The sequence below is a fragment of the Dermacentor variabilis genome, chromosome 3, assembly GCF_050947875.1.
Source record: "Dermacentor variabilis isolate Ectoservices chromosome 3, ASM5094787v1, whole genome shotgun sequence".
In the NCBI taxonomy this organism is placed as follows: Eukaryota; Metazoa; Arthropoda; class Arachnida; order Ixodida; family Ixodidae; genus Dermacentor; species Dermacentor variabilis.
In genome coordinates this window covers 21191273-21206605 of record NC_134570.1, presented here as the reverse complement: position 1 = coordinate 21206605, position 15333 = coordinate 21191273, and the positions used below count along the sequence as shown (strand labels likewise).

The following is a 15333-nucleotide window of genomic DNA, read 5'->3' as shown; positions in this document are numbered from 1 at the left end:
TTAGAACTATCTGTACTGGGACTCTTGAAAGAATGGGCACAGATGACAACAGGACATTTCCAATAAATGTTAAAATCAATGCAAGTTTTAAACATCAATTTAAAACTTTTCGTAATTCAAACCATTTTTGTATAACTCAATGTCTGAACAAGGTAAAATTAACGGAGGTCAGCTATATTTCATCATCATAAGCAGCAGCAGCAGCCTATTTTATGTCCATTTTAGGACGAAGGCCTCTCCCTGCGATCTCCAATAACCCCTGTCCTGCACCAACCGATTCCAACTTGCGCCTGAAAATTTAGTTTTCTGCCATCCTCGACTGCGCTTCCCTTCTCTTGGCACCCATCCCATAACTCTGTATTTATAAAAACTCAACTTGGTAAATTACTACTGACCATATTCTTGCCTGTGCTGCTTACTGAGTCAAGTCAAAAGGCATAGTAACAGCATTAAAGAAAGCATTTCAATCCCCAATGGCTAATTTATATTGACCTGTTAGCCCTGGCAGTCACAGGCAGTCCTATTACTACTAGCATCACTAGAAGTGCCAATAAATGTGCAGATCTCACAACCATTCACACAAGGTCTCAATTTCTAGATGCAGTGCTTTCACCTCACTACCAACCATTTCTCGTTGCAACAAGGAAAGGCACTGGCTATATAAGGCGCTCAGTAATGCACTAAGCAAAAAAAGAGAGAGAGTTATCCTATAAAAATAATCTACCAGCCAGAGCAGTGCCCAAGGATAGGGCAATTTAACATCCATAAGTTACAAAGCAAATCTTTGGCAAGGAAGGCACGTAGGTACTACGACATGGCAATATCAACAAAAGAACATACACTTTGTACTTAGTGTATAGAACTTCAGAGCAGAGTGCTGTGGCAGGCTTTCAGCGAGACTTGAAGAGCAGTTGTTTACAAGTAATGCCAGATAAAAAGCAATGTATGCACCTTACATCAGATGTGTCAATTTGCTTTGTGCTGTAACTGACCGAAGATTGGTACACAAGGGCTGCCAAGTATGCTCCAACATAGCGGTGTTGGTAGCAGCGTGTTTGAGACATACAAATTGCATGCTTGTTGCAGCAATGAAAGCACAGATTTCTTTTTTTTTCTTGCTTTTGTAACTACAAGCCTCTTTCAGGCCTGCCACTGCCAATGAAATCATTCCCCATTCAAGCTAAAGCAACAAGTGTAAGCAACTTTCATCATCAACATAGCACAACACTCATCAGCGCCTCCTGCCTCAACTCAAAGCTACATCAACAATGCACTACACTCGCTCACGCTTCAAGGTTCCAACAAACCTCAACAATGCCACTTTTGTATGCAGGCAAGAACAGCAAGCCGCAACACCATCGTTTTCACCACAATATAGGACAATGGCTGGCTAGCCTGCTTGAAACAGTAAAGCCCAAATTAGATGCCTACTTCGTGGTGATTGTTGCTCTGTTTCTGATCACCCGGTGGAGGTGTCGGTGGCGTGTTGGGGCGGTCGACGGAGGTATCCTCCTTACTACTTTCCAACCGTGACTCGAGCTCCTTGATGCGTTTCTCGTGCTTCACCACAACAGACTTGAGCTTCCTGATTTCATCCAACAGCTCATCCAACTTTGCATCCTGCACATGCATGGCAAAATGTCATAGAGTTAAAATCATCACTTTTTCATTCATTTGCACAACAGATAGTGGCTGATGCCAGAAACTGTAGTGAGTGTCTCTTTTATATTTAAAAAGGCAAAAAAACTTCAAAGCTGAAGTACACTAAGGCGAATACTGCCTTCATCTAAAGTAAGATGCCTCTCTTGTCTTTGTAGCAGTGGAAGCACCCAAGTGCAACAGCAAGACAATGGGCACTTCGGCCTGCAACACGGTGGAAGAATATTGGATCAGCTGATATTGCACTCAACTATAGCTTCAGGCTTCTGTGTCTCTCTCTCCTAATTATTATAGTTATTGCTCATCCCATCAATCCATTTAAGTACATACATGTAGATACTAGAGGTGAGAGATTTATAAAAACAGTAATGATACATTTCACCAAACAGAAAAGCCACAGCGGCAGCTAAATAACAAGGAAGGTTCCATATGGTTAAAAAGCTTTGCAAGAGAAAAAATCAATTCTGAGGTTTTATATGCCAGAACGACAACCAGATTATGAGGGACGCTATAGTTGGGGGCTCTGGATTAATTTTTGTCCACCTGAAGTTTGTGAATGTGCACCTGAAAGTGCACAAGCGATTTTACAATTCGCCGCCATCGAAATGCAGCCGCCGTGGTAGGAGTTGAACCCATGGCTTCAATCTATGCAGTACAATATGTGACATAGCCACTAAGTTACCACAGCAGGTGAATTTTACAGGAGAAAAAGCCATAAGTCACTTGTAGTTTTGTAACGAACGCTTTCTCTAAGATAAAGAACCATACTTTTCAAACTCTGCCACACCATGACCTACCATAAACACAAATCACTGCACTGCAACAACCCCTTCCACTACCATTGCAGGTTTTTGTGACACAACATTGTTTCTAACACCAGTGCATTAAGAGCAGCCCAGGCAACCAAAGAAGGCTGAAATTTTTTTCAGCAGCAATATTTTCACAGCACTATTCAATCAATACATTGGTGAAAATCTTAATGCTGCACCGATGACACAGACACTGTGAACTTGCATTGCTGGTTTTGCCTTCCCTTTCCTTTCTAGGAGCAACAATACAATCCGTCTGAATTCAGTACACTACACAAAAACAGCACCAAAACAGGGATGAGCTAAACTGAAAATCGTTCTAAATGCAAAGCATTTCTTTGCATATATCTATCTGTACCCGCCGTGGTTGCTCAGTGGCTATGGTGTTGGGCTGCTGAGCACGAGGTCGCAGGATCGAATCCCGGCCACGGCGGTCCCATTTCGATGGGGGCGAAATGAAACAACAGCTGTGTACTTAGATTTAGGTGCACGTTAAAGAACCCCAGGTGGTCGAAATTTCCGGGGTCCCCCACTACAGCGTGCCTCATAATCAGAAAGTGGTTTTGGCACGTAAAACCCCATAATTTAATTAATTGTGTATATCTCCTCGTCAGCATGATCACATCTATGCCATGTTTATACCATCATTCAGGTATATCAGCAAGTAACCATTTTGTGTTCAAAAAGCTATCTCACAGTCACAAGCAAAAATTTGAACACCACAAGATCAGCAAAAATTTTAATTTAGTCTAGCACAGCTTCACAACATGCAATCGTTTCATGCACTGCATTGGTTCAATATGTGCATGTCCAAGCTGTGAAGGTTTTTTTTTTTCTTTTTCTTTTCTTCCAGCCATATTAGTCTCCAAACTTTTGCTTGCCACTTTACTCCTTGGTAGCTTGTAATAAATCAAAAGGGTAAATGCATGTGCTCAAGAATAGATCTGTCAGTACTTTAGGTACTCAGTGCCTCTCAGAATTCTCGAAGAAATGCTGTTCCAAACTCGGACAATGAACATTACAGACAAAGTTTGAGCAGGGCTGAATGAACAAAGCAAGTCAAAGACATGATGCTTTTGTGAACCAGACCCTCTATTGGAAAGCTAAGTGCTTGAGGGGGCAGTGTGAAAAGGCACGTACAGTCCACCACAAGTCTATGAAGCACACAATTTGAGAAAAAGATAAAACTTCCTCACGTTTCACCACACAGCATGAAGACTAGATATAAAAAAGTATTCAATGCACTATTGAATCCAAGGAAGGATTCATTCGTACCAGCAAAAAATGCTTTCTCTTTGATACGATGCATTACCAACTTTTGCATTCAGGGGTGATCCCAATGTTGTGGAGCTATTCCTTATGCTATTTCTCACATTTTTTTCTATCAGATGAATTCTGTGACAAACACAACTTTTCCATAGGCAGCTTATGCTTCTTTCTTTATAAATGCTATGCACTATCGTGCAACAGAGCCGTTATCTTATAGAGTGCTTTCTTTTTATTAGAGAATGACAGAGCCTTGAGACCACAAGTCTTAATGTGGTTTCTTGTTGAGCTGCTAAATGCACTTGTTTTCATATAAAAAATGGTAGGCAACCCTAATCTTTGACTTGATGTCTCTTAGTGCACTCACTTCTCGGCTTTGGTGTTCTTTAGGTTAAGCGAGCGAACATCTTTCCCCTGGCATGATATGCAGGCGAGGAGCAAGGGAGGGTGAGGATGGATGGATGGATCTTTGCTATGGGCATCCCCAGTGGAATGATGTGGTGGGTTGTGCCACCAAGCTTTTGTTATTATATTGCCTAATGTCCTGCCTACGTAAAAAAAGAGAAAGGAAAGCAAAGAAATATCCCACGATGAATCCTCATAACCAAACTTTCTGAACCCCTATTGTGAATTTTGCTTTTGCACGCCTCCGTTGTTTGTCGTTTCCCTACTTTTCTTCCAGCAATCTTTCAATCGCTGCTTACCAATCTCTATAGTGGACATGTTTACTTTCCCCTTACTCTCACTGAACTCAAGGGCTTCAAGGAGGTCAGAGATGCCTAAAATGACCGCTAAGCAGATATCTTGACATTCTAATAAAACATGCTCCATCGTTTCCCTAGCTCTACCGCAGCCATGCACATGCTTCTTCTTTCTTCTTATATCTCGCTTTATAAGTGTATGTTCTAAGGCATCCTGATCTCGCTTTGAAAACTAATGAGCTTCCCTTTGAGTTATCATAAATTGTTTCTTTCCCGATTTTGTTTTTTCTTCTTAAGTAGTTACTCATAGAAGGTTTCTTTTTCATTGCCGCCACCCATGAGATTATGTCAGTCTCTTTGACTTCCCACTTGACGTTCTTTGTTGCTGTGTTGCTCACCATACAGGTCGCATACTTGCTGGTAAGTTTCCTAGTTCTTTTCCTCCACTGCGAACCAATGTTATTCCTGTACGAGTAGCTGCACACTCTTCCAGCCCATTTACTTTCTTCCATATTCCTTAGTCGTTCTTCATAATCAATTTTACTGCGAGCTTCTCTCACTTCAATGCTTGCCCAGCCCGTATCACCGTGCACAGCTTCATTTGTAGTCTTCCCGCGAGCGCCCAATGCGAGGTGTCCGATCGACCTTTGCTTGCCATCGAGTCCCGATTGCACTCCTGATTTCAACCAAACAACCGCATTTCCAAATGTAAGTCCTGGAACCATTACACCTTTCCACATATCCCAGAGCCCCTTGTACCTAATGTATCCCCATAGCACTCTGTGTTTCATTATGGCCACATTTCTTTTCCCCTCTTGTTGTCATTGTTTTTTCTTGTGTTTCCATATACCTATCACCTTCATTTATCCATATACCAAGGTATTTATATTCTTTTACCCTGGGTATTTCCTGGCCCTGAATAGAAACTGTCTGTTCACTGTTTTCATTGAATACCATGATAACTGATTTTTTTAATGCTAAATTTCAGACCTAGATTCTCGCCTTCGTGTACACAGATATTAGCCAGACATGGCATATCACTTTGTTTGTTGGCTAGCAACACAATGTCGTCCGCATAAAACAAACCTGGAAGCTCCTGCTCTACTACTGTACCTGCCTGTTTGTATGAGAGATTAAACCGCATATTACTTTCCTCTAGCACCCTTGCTGTCCTCACCATGTACATCACAAACAGCAGTAGAGATAAAGGGCACCCCTGCCTCAGTCCCTTGTTGATATCAACTTTCTCCTTGTTCATCATCCATTCCCATTCAACAAAAACTATTTTCTAGGTAAATCTCTCTCAAAAGCTCTGTACAATCATCGCCCGAGCCGTTCCCTTCCAGAATATCCCACAAGATGTTGCGATCTACGTTGTCATATGCTCCTGTAATGCTTAAAAAAGCCACATATAACGATCTCCTTTCTACTCCGGATATTTCAATCGACTGAGTAAGGACGAATAAGTTATCATCCAGACGCCTACCTACTCTGAAGCCATTCTGAAGTTCTCCCAAAATGCCGTTATTCTCTGCCCCTGCTTGCAGCTTTAACTTAATTGCCTGCATTGCTAACCTGTATATTATCGATGTAATGGTCAACGGTCTATACGAGTGAATTCTGTCTGCGCTAGGTGGCGCAGCACGTGCCACCTGGTGGGGGCATAGCCCCTAGCGAGGGGCACATGAAGCGCACCTTATGCGCCCTCTCCGGTGCTGACGTCAGAGCATGTAACAAACGTGCACGCGCAGCTGTTGCGAACAAGTGAGCAGGCGAGCAGGTGCGTGTCGGGAGAGAAGTTAGAGAGGAGGAAGTGACAACACATCCGCTCTGCTAGACGGATGTTCAGTTTGTGCCAGGCAACTATTTTCCATTTATCAACCGGTTAATTATCATGCCACCTTCTAGTGCGTGACGTCATTAGTGACGTCATTCATTCTGCTTTCTACTTCCAGGTTTCCTGGAATTTCGCCAAAGTCGTGCTCATGTGGCGGGTCTCTAAAGTCTATGATTCCGTGCTTTGGTGTGCGGTAATCAACGATTTCTAGTTATATTCTAATTATTCCAGACACTTCAGTAACTCAGCTGTATATTCTAATTATTCCAGACACTTCAGTAACTCAGCTTGTAACTAAACTTATGCTCTGATATCATTTCCATAATGAAACCCATAAATTTTGTGCTGTACTATATATATTCTTATTTATTTTGAATTTCATCCCCGCTCGTCTCAGGAGGCGAACCGGAAGTGCTGCGCAAGAAACAATAGTGTCGTTCGATGCTTGTGCCACTAAAGAAACACTACATGAGTACAGTCAACTGCCATTAATTCGGCCCTTATGAGATTGCAAGATTTTATCAAACTATCCAAAAGGTCAAATTAACAAAAGGCAGTGAAAAAAAAAAACCATTTTTTATTGCTTGTTTTATTGTATTACTCGTCTGCAATGTTTTTTTGTTGTTGTTGTTGTTGTTTGTTTGTTTGTTTCTTGTTCTTGAACTCAGTCTCAGCAACTCAGTTAGCATGACGCAAAGAGCGCCAACATGTTTAGGCACTAGCTCAGCGCAATACAACATGAAGCAAGTGGCAACGAATTTCTTCACAGGCAAAATGAGCGTCAGCTACTAATGGATAAAAATAAATTTATATAAGACAGCTTCATGCCTAGCAAAGCAGGAGCATCATCTACTGAATTTACTTCTGGTTACCGATTACTTGGCTTATGTAACCAAGTAACCGCTGCGCACCTGAGGAAGCGCTGATGCGGGTTGGTGCAGGTCGAATTAACTGAAGCAGCCTGCTGTTGAGTTTGAACAAAACGAGTTTTCCTTCTATAGCAATGTATGGTTTCTCACAAAGATTATGTTGTCCATTCAAATTAGCAAGGTTATTCTTTGAGCATCACATTTTTTCTGAAAAAGTGTCCCCCCAGGGTCCCATTCTTTATTACAAATTAAAATTTTTCAGATTGACTCATTTCGAAAAAAAAAGCTAGCAACCAATTTTTTAGGTGACAATAAAGTGACAAATACATTAATGTGTGCAGATTTAAACATGGTTTATTACTGAATACATGAGAAACCTAGCATAATAATTTTTTCACTGATGTAATAATGTTCAACGAACTTAGTTTAATGCTTTAAATAGTTGTACACCACTAGGGCCTGTATTTTGAAAGTTCCCTTTCATTTACCACATTTATCACGTGTCGTTCCGAGGGTGTGAACACAGCCAAGACGACAGTGTGGTGACCCTTGAGCAATGTCTGAACAAGGGACGAAGAACCAGAAGAATGGAAAATGAAGTGGTTCGTTAGAGTGAAGTAGTCCCAGGACAAATGGCCATAGCGAGAGTGAGACATGGCATGTCAGTGCCCACAAGCTGTCAAATGGAGTGAAGCATACGCATAAAAAAAAAAGCAAACGAAAAACTTGCAGCAATCAACTCCTAGATGGCTAGATGAGTTTCTACCAGTTCTCATGTCTCTCACAAAGAGAGACGCACATGCAGCAGCATTGCCAGTTTTTGAGTGCCCGCCTGTAAACAAAGTAGTTGCATGCCTATGGGAGAGACATGCAGGTGAGCACCTCACAGCAGCACTCTGAGTAATAAAAAATAACATATAAATCACTTTTCTTATTGGCCAACATCAAGAATGGGGCTGACAGATGGAGTAGCACACTGTGGTATAAAGGTTATAAACAGGGATAAGGTGCCTCAGAAAGGCTGGCCGGCATTTCGATAGAAAGACCTATTTTCATCAAAGGTGGCCTTGTCATCCTCAGCAGGCTAGTTTTAACGGACTAGTAGAGCGACGTCACATGCAATCGTTGTCGGTGGCGGCTGGCTGTATAGAGAAAGACTTACGAATGACAAAAGCTGCAACTTAAACCTGAAATTCTCATATCATTAACAAAGGCACAGAACACATTATGCCACCAGCTAACCACAATTCTTAACCTCACCAGTTCCTCTGTTTACATTTCTTCCCTGCCTCTCCCCTACTGCTTAATTTATTGTCCTCTTCTACACGTTTAAGCATATATAGACTACACGAGCCATTTTCCTATGTATACCTGCCCCCTCCCGCTTTTTCCCCTCCCACTTGTTCTTCCGGGTTTATTTTTACTTTCCTTTTTTTTTCTTTATTTCATTTAAAGGCCCTCACTGAGACATTCCAAAGTCACAGATGCCAGGATACCTTTTTCAGCGCCTCGACCACACAGGGTCACACCAATTATGTATGTTGCTGTGCCGACGCCTAAGCCGATATGCTGAGGCTAATGTCCCTTGGAAGACCAAACCGCTGGCTTCCAACTACACCATCCATTGCCCCCAGACTCCGTGGCACCATATTAACACCTTAAAAATTACCTAACGCATTGCTGCTATGCTACTCAAGTCATTCTTTCAACTCGTGTCTTTTTGTTATTCGCACCCTGACTGGCTGACAGGATCTTCTAAAACCACAAACGCATGCCACCAACGACGTCCCTGAAGGCTCCCTAACCTCTCGCTCCCTCAACACCCTCCTATTTTCTTTATTTCTTTTTCTTTCTCTCTCTCTCTCTCTCTTTATTATTTGCCGCCTTCCCACTTTCCCGCTCTAGTCCCCTCATCTTAGAAACCATGCCTAGAGACAGCAAGCGACAGCGCTCATTTTCTTTTCAGTCTCTCCTTTTACAGCCAGCCGCCACTGACAATGACTGCACATGACATCACTCTACTAACCTGTCAAAGCTAACCTGCCGAGAATGACAAGGCCGCCTTTGACGAAGACAGGTCCCCCTATCAAAATGTTGGCCAGCCTTTCTGAGGCACCTTGTCCCTGTTTATAACCTTTCTTTCCTGTTGGCCGTAACTCGTAACAACACATGCGAGGATGTCAATCATAAAGTGTGCTAGCACGGTTCTGAGTATACAGCAGTAGACTAGGCGAAGCGGGAATACTCCCAAGGTACTGTGGTGGCAGCCACCATAGAGTGAAGCAAAAAATCAGTTTAGGCAGAAACTGAAAGGTGGCAACATGTTAGGAATTTTTTCTAGATGTCATGAAAGGTTGCAACACCTCCAGTGCAATGCTACATGGCATTTCATTCTAGAAAAGGCAAGTTTTTTTCAGACATTTAATAAATGTTATACATGTAAGGCCGTGACGAATTGTGATTTGTTTCTGCCGCCATACTTTTCAGGCAATGACCCTCAAAGAGTTAAGGGGAGTCAACTGTACAAAGGAAAAGAGAATTACACAGACCAATGTGCACACGTGCTTAAGAATCCTTTCCAAACTTGTCCAAAATACTCAAAGTGGCAAAACACTGCAGCCTGAGACTTGTATGCAACATTACGCCCACATATTATTCTTATTGTGCTGTAGTGCATCTGCTGCATGTCTGTTGAAACCGTCACATGCCTGTCTGTTTCCAAACCATGTCAGAATGCCTTTGGCTCTGTCGCCATGAGCTTTCTCGTGAAATAGAATAACATCTTTATAACTTTTTTATATCCCCTCATAATGAATAAAAACTGCTCACTTATTCAAGAAGTTACAATGTTAGCATAGAAAATGCCAACGCAACGCGTGGCCAACTTACTGATACCACTGGGGACACGGACTGTTCACTTCCCTTTTGTGCTACAGGCCTTTCGGGCATTTTGTTAAGGATGTTGGGCTTCTTAGTCACCGAGAAGTCCTGCTTCGTGCTGGCTGTATAGCCTTCTTTCAAGTTGATCTGTAAGAAAGCAGTCAACAATTAATAGCCATGAACCGAAGCACATCCTGATGAAAAGCAAACATAACGCTTCCCTGGAATGATTGAAGCCAGATTATTTGAACTAAAGCAAAAACTCGAAAACAGGAAAAAAATATTTTTAAATATATACAGTTAAACCTCAATATAATAAAGCAAGTAAAATCAGCAATTTGCTTCGTTACATTGAAATTTCGTTGTATTGAAATTCGACCTTCTATGCAAATAAGTACAGTTGCCGATCTGCTTTTCTTACAAGAAAAGGGGCTGCATAATTTCAGCATTATTGGGCAATCGAAAAGAAAAAAGCATATTTGAATGAGAAAACAATTTATTTTGATTAATTTTGGAGTCGGTGACGATGATATGGTTTCATGCCACATTGACAATATCTTCACATCAGCGGCAAGAATTAAGCAAAACCAGCCTAGCTTTCGCGTGCACTCCGCCCCCGCTGCTGATAGCGTTGCCCGCACTGGGACAACGCTATCAAGCTGCTCACGCTATCAGAGCTGGCAGCGGGGCAGCATACTTCATCTGCCTCTCGCTCCAACGAGTCACCGAAAGTCAAGATTATGCAACCTCCAACACTAAACACACAAGAAGACAGCTAACATGATGCCGCGCAGTCTCGGCATGCCCACTATTCGCACACGCAGCAGATTACCTTTAAAGCAGGATGCGCGGCTGTGTATGCTCTCAGCCGCACTTACAGCCCTGTGCAGCTACGGCCAAGACGCGCGCCAGAAGTCGCAAAGCACCAACTTACTCCCCCACCCCACCCACCCCTCACACGCACTTGATCGCGTTACCGCGAGTGAGCTCCCTTCCCCCTCTTTCGCTTTGCTCACGGGGGAAGGCGCCACTCGTGAAACCACCATCTTTCTTGTCTCACCCTCATACACTTTCACTCGCACTTGAAGCACAAAGTGTGCGGGCTGCGATAGGATCTTATCACACTTGGACTTTATATGGAACATGATGCGGCTCCACTTTGGGGGTCTCTCTTGTGGTCCCAGGAAGCAAATTTCGTTATATTGAAATTGCATACAAACAGGCTTTGTTATATTGAGGTTCTAAATACATGGTGTTCTATGGACAAGAGGTTATGAAAAGTTTAATGCTTTGTTATATTGAGAATTTCGTTATATTGAAGTTCATTATGTTGAGGATTAACTGTATATAGCTTTAATTGTACAGGGAAGGCAGTTGTAGCTTTTGATGGACTGAAAGGCAATAGGACCAGAGGCACAGCACCATATGATGGCTGCGAGTACCAGGTGAAGCCCAAGCCAAAGCTCTCGACATAATCTCTACCACACAAGTTAATGTTTTAAATTCAGTTATTATAGCTCAAGTTCCTCACAGCATTTCTTTCATGCTTCCTGAGAAGATGCTATCTGTCAGGACTGTTCTAAGAACTGACAAAGTAATTTTTACTGATGAAACACACAATCCTTGACTCAAGAAAATTGCCAGAGTTTTTCGCTGCAATTGCGAAATGTGACTTTGCCAAATTGAGGTTCAACTGTATTAGCAATTAATGAAATTTAAAACTGCCAATTAGTGTGGGAGTAAAAGAAGGGTTCACAAATAAACTTGAAGGTAACAATGCTACATACAAGATCAAGACGAGAGGAGACAAACACGGTACTGAATAACAAACAATTTTGATTGCATGTGACATCAGTATATACTATCTCCTCTTGTCTTGGCCCTGCTTTTAGCACTGTTACCTTCAAGTTTCAAAATGTACCAACCAACCCAATTCAGAAGCTTCATCACAAATATTTCTGCATAAGTTCAGCACAGTATAACAGTAAGCTCAACAAGTTCTACACTGCCAACAGTGCTAAGCAACTTCCAAATTGGTGTTTATACAGCTGTGAGTAAAACTACATGAAGACAAAAGAAATTCTTATATTTTGAGAAATTCTTACAAGAATTGGGTCGGCGTCTTTTCCTTCTGCCCACTCCTCAGCTGATATGGCAGGGGTGTCGCCGGGTGTCTCAGGGTAGAGATCTTGCTGGAATAGATCTGACTGAAATGACAAAACCAAAAACGCAATGTGTTCAGATGAGCAGAGCACAATATGTAAACTTTATGTGGACATATTTGATAATTTATTGCACAAAAAAATTTTCCCGATACTATTACTCCTCATGAAAGGTTACAAGACTGGTAAGGAGATTCAAAATTTATATTGAACATTGAGGAATAATAGTTATCCTTTTCACAGGATCGTGGAACTACCTTGCATTTTAGAGTCATGGAGGTTTAGTTTGCAATTCCTTCAGGCTAAAGTACAGAAAAACAAAAACAAATTGTTTTAAGTAACTGAAACTGTAACATCATCAGCATAGAAAAAAAAAAGAAGGCTATCCACACAGTTCCATTTGTACACAATCATTATATTGGGCATTAATTACTATGTCACAGACGTTATATAGACAGCATGGACCAAACTACAGTACATGGAAAACCCCCTAGTAAAAGATTGGGAGAGATAAATGTACGTGCTAGATGGCTAGCCTTACTTCAATAATTGCTGCAATGAATGTTAGACAGCAAGGCTTTAATTTTTCACAATGAAAACAATAAATCTACGCAAACATTGCAGACGGCGTGAAAGAAAAGTCTCCCTCCATTCCACCCTGTGAAAGTGGATGCACAACAAAGCTTGTGCAGATGTTAGACAAGTACCAACAGCAGAACTTTTAGACGATGTTACACAAGCACCAGCACCACAAGCGACATATGTAATATGCACTTATGCACGTGTGCAAAGTACAACATACATCCTCATTCTAGACCATCCACCAAGCGCTTTACTGAACTAAATTAATGTTTAAAAGTAAATGGCGTCAGAAAATGCGTAAGGTACGACTTACACACAAGCTGCAGACATAATAGCTTCAGATTGTAATATGAATATAAAAGAAAACATAATTCTGTCATGTAGAAACTGAAAGACAAAGCCTTTTTCCACCTGCTGTTAGTGGTCCATCCTCATTCATCCTTATTCTTGTAAACCCTCCGCCTGGCGCAAGTGCGTTAATGAACTAATTGAATTTCTAAAACGAAAATGGGTCAAAAATTTCGTAAGTACAACTTACAGGCATGATGGCATCGGATTGTAATTCGAATATACGAGAAAACTTAATTCTGCTACGCAGAAACTCAAACACAAAGTCCTTTTCCAGCTGACTGTTTTTGGGTGAGCACGCCTCGAAAACTCCCAACCAACATAGAGGTTGGTCATAGAGGCACAGTAAAATTGAGACAAAGATTAGACAACACGAGCGCTTGTGTTGTCTAATCGTGACCCCACGTGCACATACATACCAACCAGTTCAGTTTATTACCCTTCTGTAAACAACAAACATTCCAATGTCAGCAGTGAGCATGATTCTGTTAGCACTGCATAAGGACTAACCTTGCGTGGTACTGTGAAAGAAATCACTTCACAAAGGCCTTTGGAGTGCAGCTTGTAAAACCTAGTGCAGAAAGACAATCAAACTTCAGAAGCCAGCACGCTGACCAACAACAGTTTGCAGCATGCATTTATACCAGAATGAAATCTGCATGAATAAATTTACAAGAAGCAATTCAGCCCAGGCGCAGCTCTTAAATTCAATGCGCAAACCAAAACATAACACTTTGCACAGGCACGATGTTCTGTCCAGCAAGTACTGCACAAAACAGCAGGAGTGGGCAAATGTCTGTTTTTAAGCGAATTAATCAAATACAAATCAAATAGTACTGTAAGTGAACTGAATCATATATCAAATAGTTTTCTAATAATAAACAAGGCTTTTCACCATTAATACGTTGGAAAAAGTGAAGGATGCTCACATCCTAGTTTTTGGTACTACAGTGGACATTATTAAGCATGGTTTATTAACAGCTCAAATGGGGAATTAAGGAATAAGAAATTTGTTCACATACTTAAGGTTCTCGAAAGCCTATCTGGTCATTCTTGTGTTTTATATCCACTCTGCCCACTCCAGTTTTAGTTTCATGCTCAATTATGCATAGCTAGTGACTTGAAGTATTCGAAAGACAAGATTCAGTTTATTAGAAAGTTTCCAATATTCACACACCCATACACGACATGAAATTCATCACATTTGTAGAAAAGAGAAGAGTTTCATAAAAAATTACTAAAGGCATAACTGGCACTGGTATATGCATTTTCTGCTAGTGCATCAGTTCAGACAGCACTTTGGTTTGTCTAAATGGTTTTTTTCGCTTCGATCATCCCTGTGGTTTTCTATAAGCTCCTTGCCTAATACTGTCATACCTGTCACATTGTGTGATACTCTGTCATAGCCTTTCATACTATTGACTTCATGTCAGCCAGGCTTGTTCACAGGAAGGCACATGAGCACAAGGCCCTGCCAACATGACAGATGACAATGCAATAATGGATCAATCTCGCCATGCTCACTGCATGTGTACACTTCTGCCAGCACCATTACACTAACAGTCACTGCAACATTGACACCGCTCCTTGCAAATAAGTGAGCAAGTAATAAAGGATAGCACCAATCAAAGCAGTATATGGCAGTTTCAATCACTTGTCCCATTCAGAGTTCAAAGGACTATGACTACCAGTAACTTTTGCTGCAGCTGTGAAGTAGTAAAATTTATGATGGCACAGCAAAAGTCAGTGACATTGGTCCACTGCTTCAAAACTGCTTCACCCTTGCAAGCATTCTAAAGATGGCAAAGTATATTAAAACCTGGATATTCAGAATGTTTTTTTATTGAGGCGATTCAGCAAATATTTAATATGATGATGAGCAGAAAGGCACAAAGAGAGCAAAGAACAGGAAGCCGGAAACGTGCCTGGCTATCTCACACTGGTGTACATCACAACCGCGCTTTGGCATGGCACACATTCCCCGCTGTGGTTCACTCGACTGATACGTGCTGATGTAATGCACAAACGGGGGCTCGTCCGTCACTTCAAAGTACCGGATGTTGCTGTCACCCTAGAAGACAAAGAAAATGTTTCACTTTGAATCAGCAACACCAACACAGAGCATTCAGTTTGTGCCGCGTCAGACATATGCCCAAGCACTTTAAAGGTTCAAGTCACTGTGTTGGCAAATTTATTTCAAACGCCATACGAGGTCTGTTA

General features: G+C 41.6%; 1 protein-coding gene across 2 annotated transcripts in view; it reads right to left on the bottom strand.

Annotated features, from left to right (window-relative positions):
- The window catches only part of coro (protein coronin), a 49540-nt gene that overhangs the window by 14948 nt on the left and 19259 nt on the right, over positions 1–15333 (bottom strand). For both annotated transcript variants that reach the window (XM_075684453.1, XM_075684454.1), the window contains exons 7-11: positions 15039–15184; positions 13624–13684; positions 12127–12228; positions 10031–10168; positions 1432–1620 (exon numbers count right to left, since the gene is read on the bottom strand). In XM_075684453.1, coding sequence (XP_075540568.1) covers positions 1432–1620; positions 10031–10168; positions 12127–12228; positions 13624–13684; positions 15039–15184 — 636 coding nt within the window. The remainder of the gene's footprint in view (positions 1–1431; positions 1621–10030; positions 10169–12126; positions 12229–13623; positions 13685–15038; positions 15185–15333) is intronic.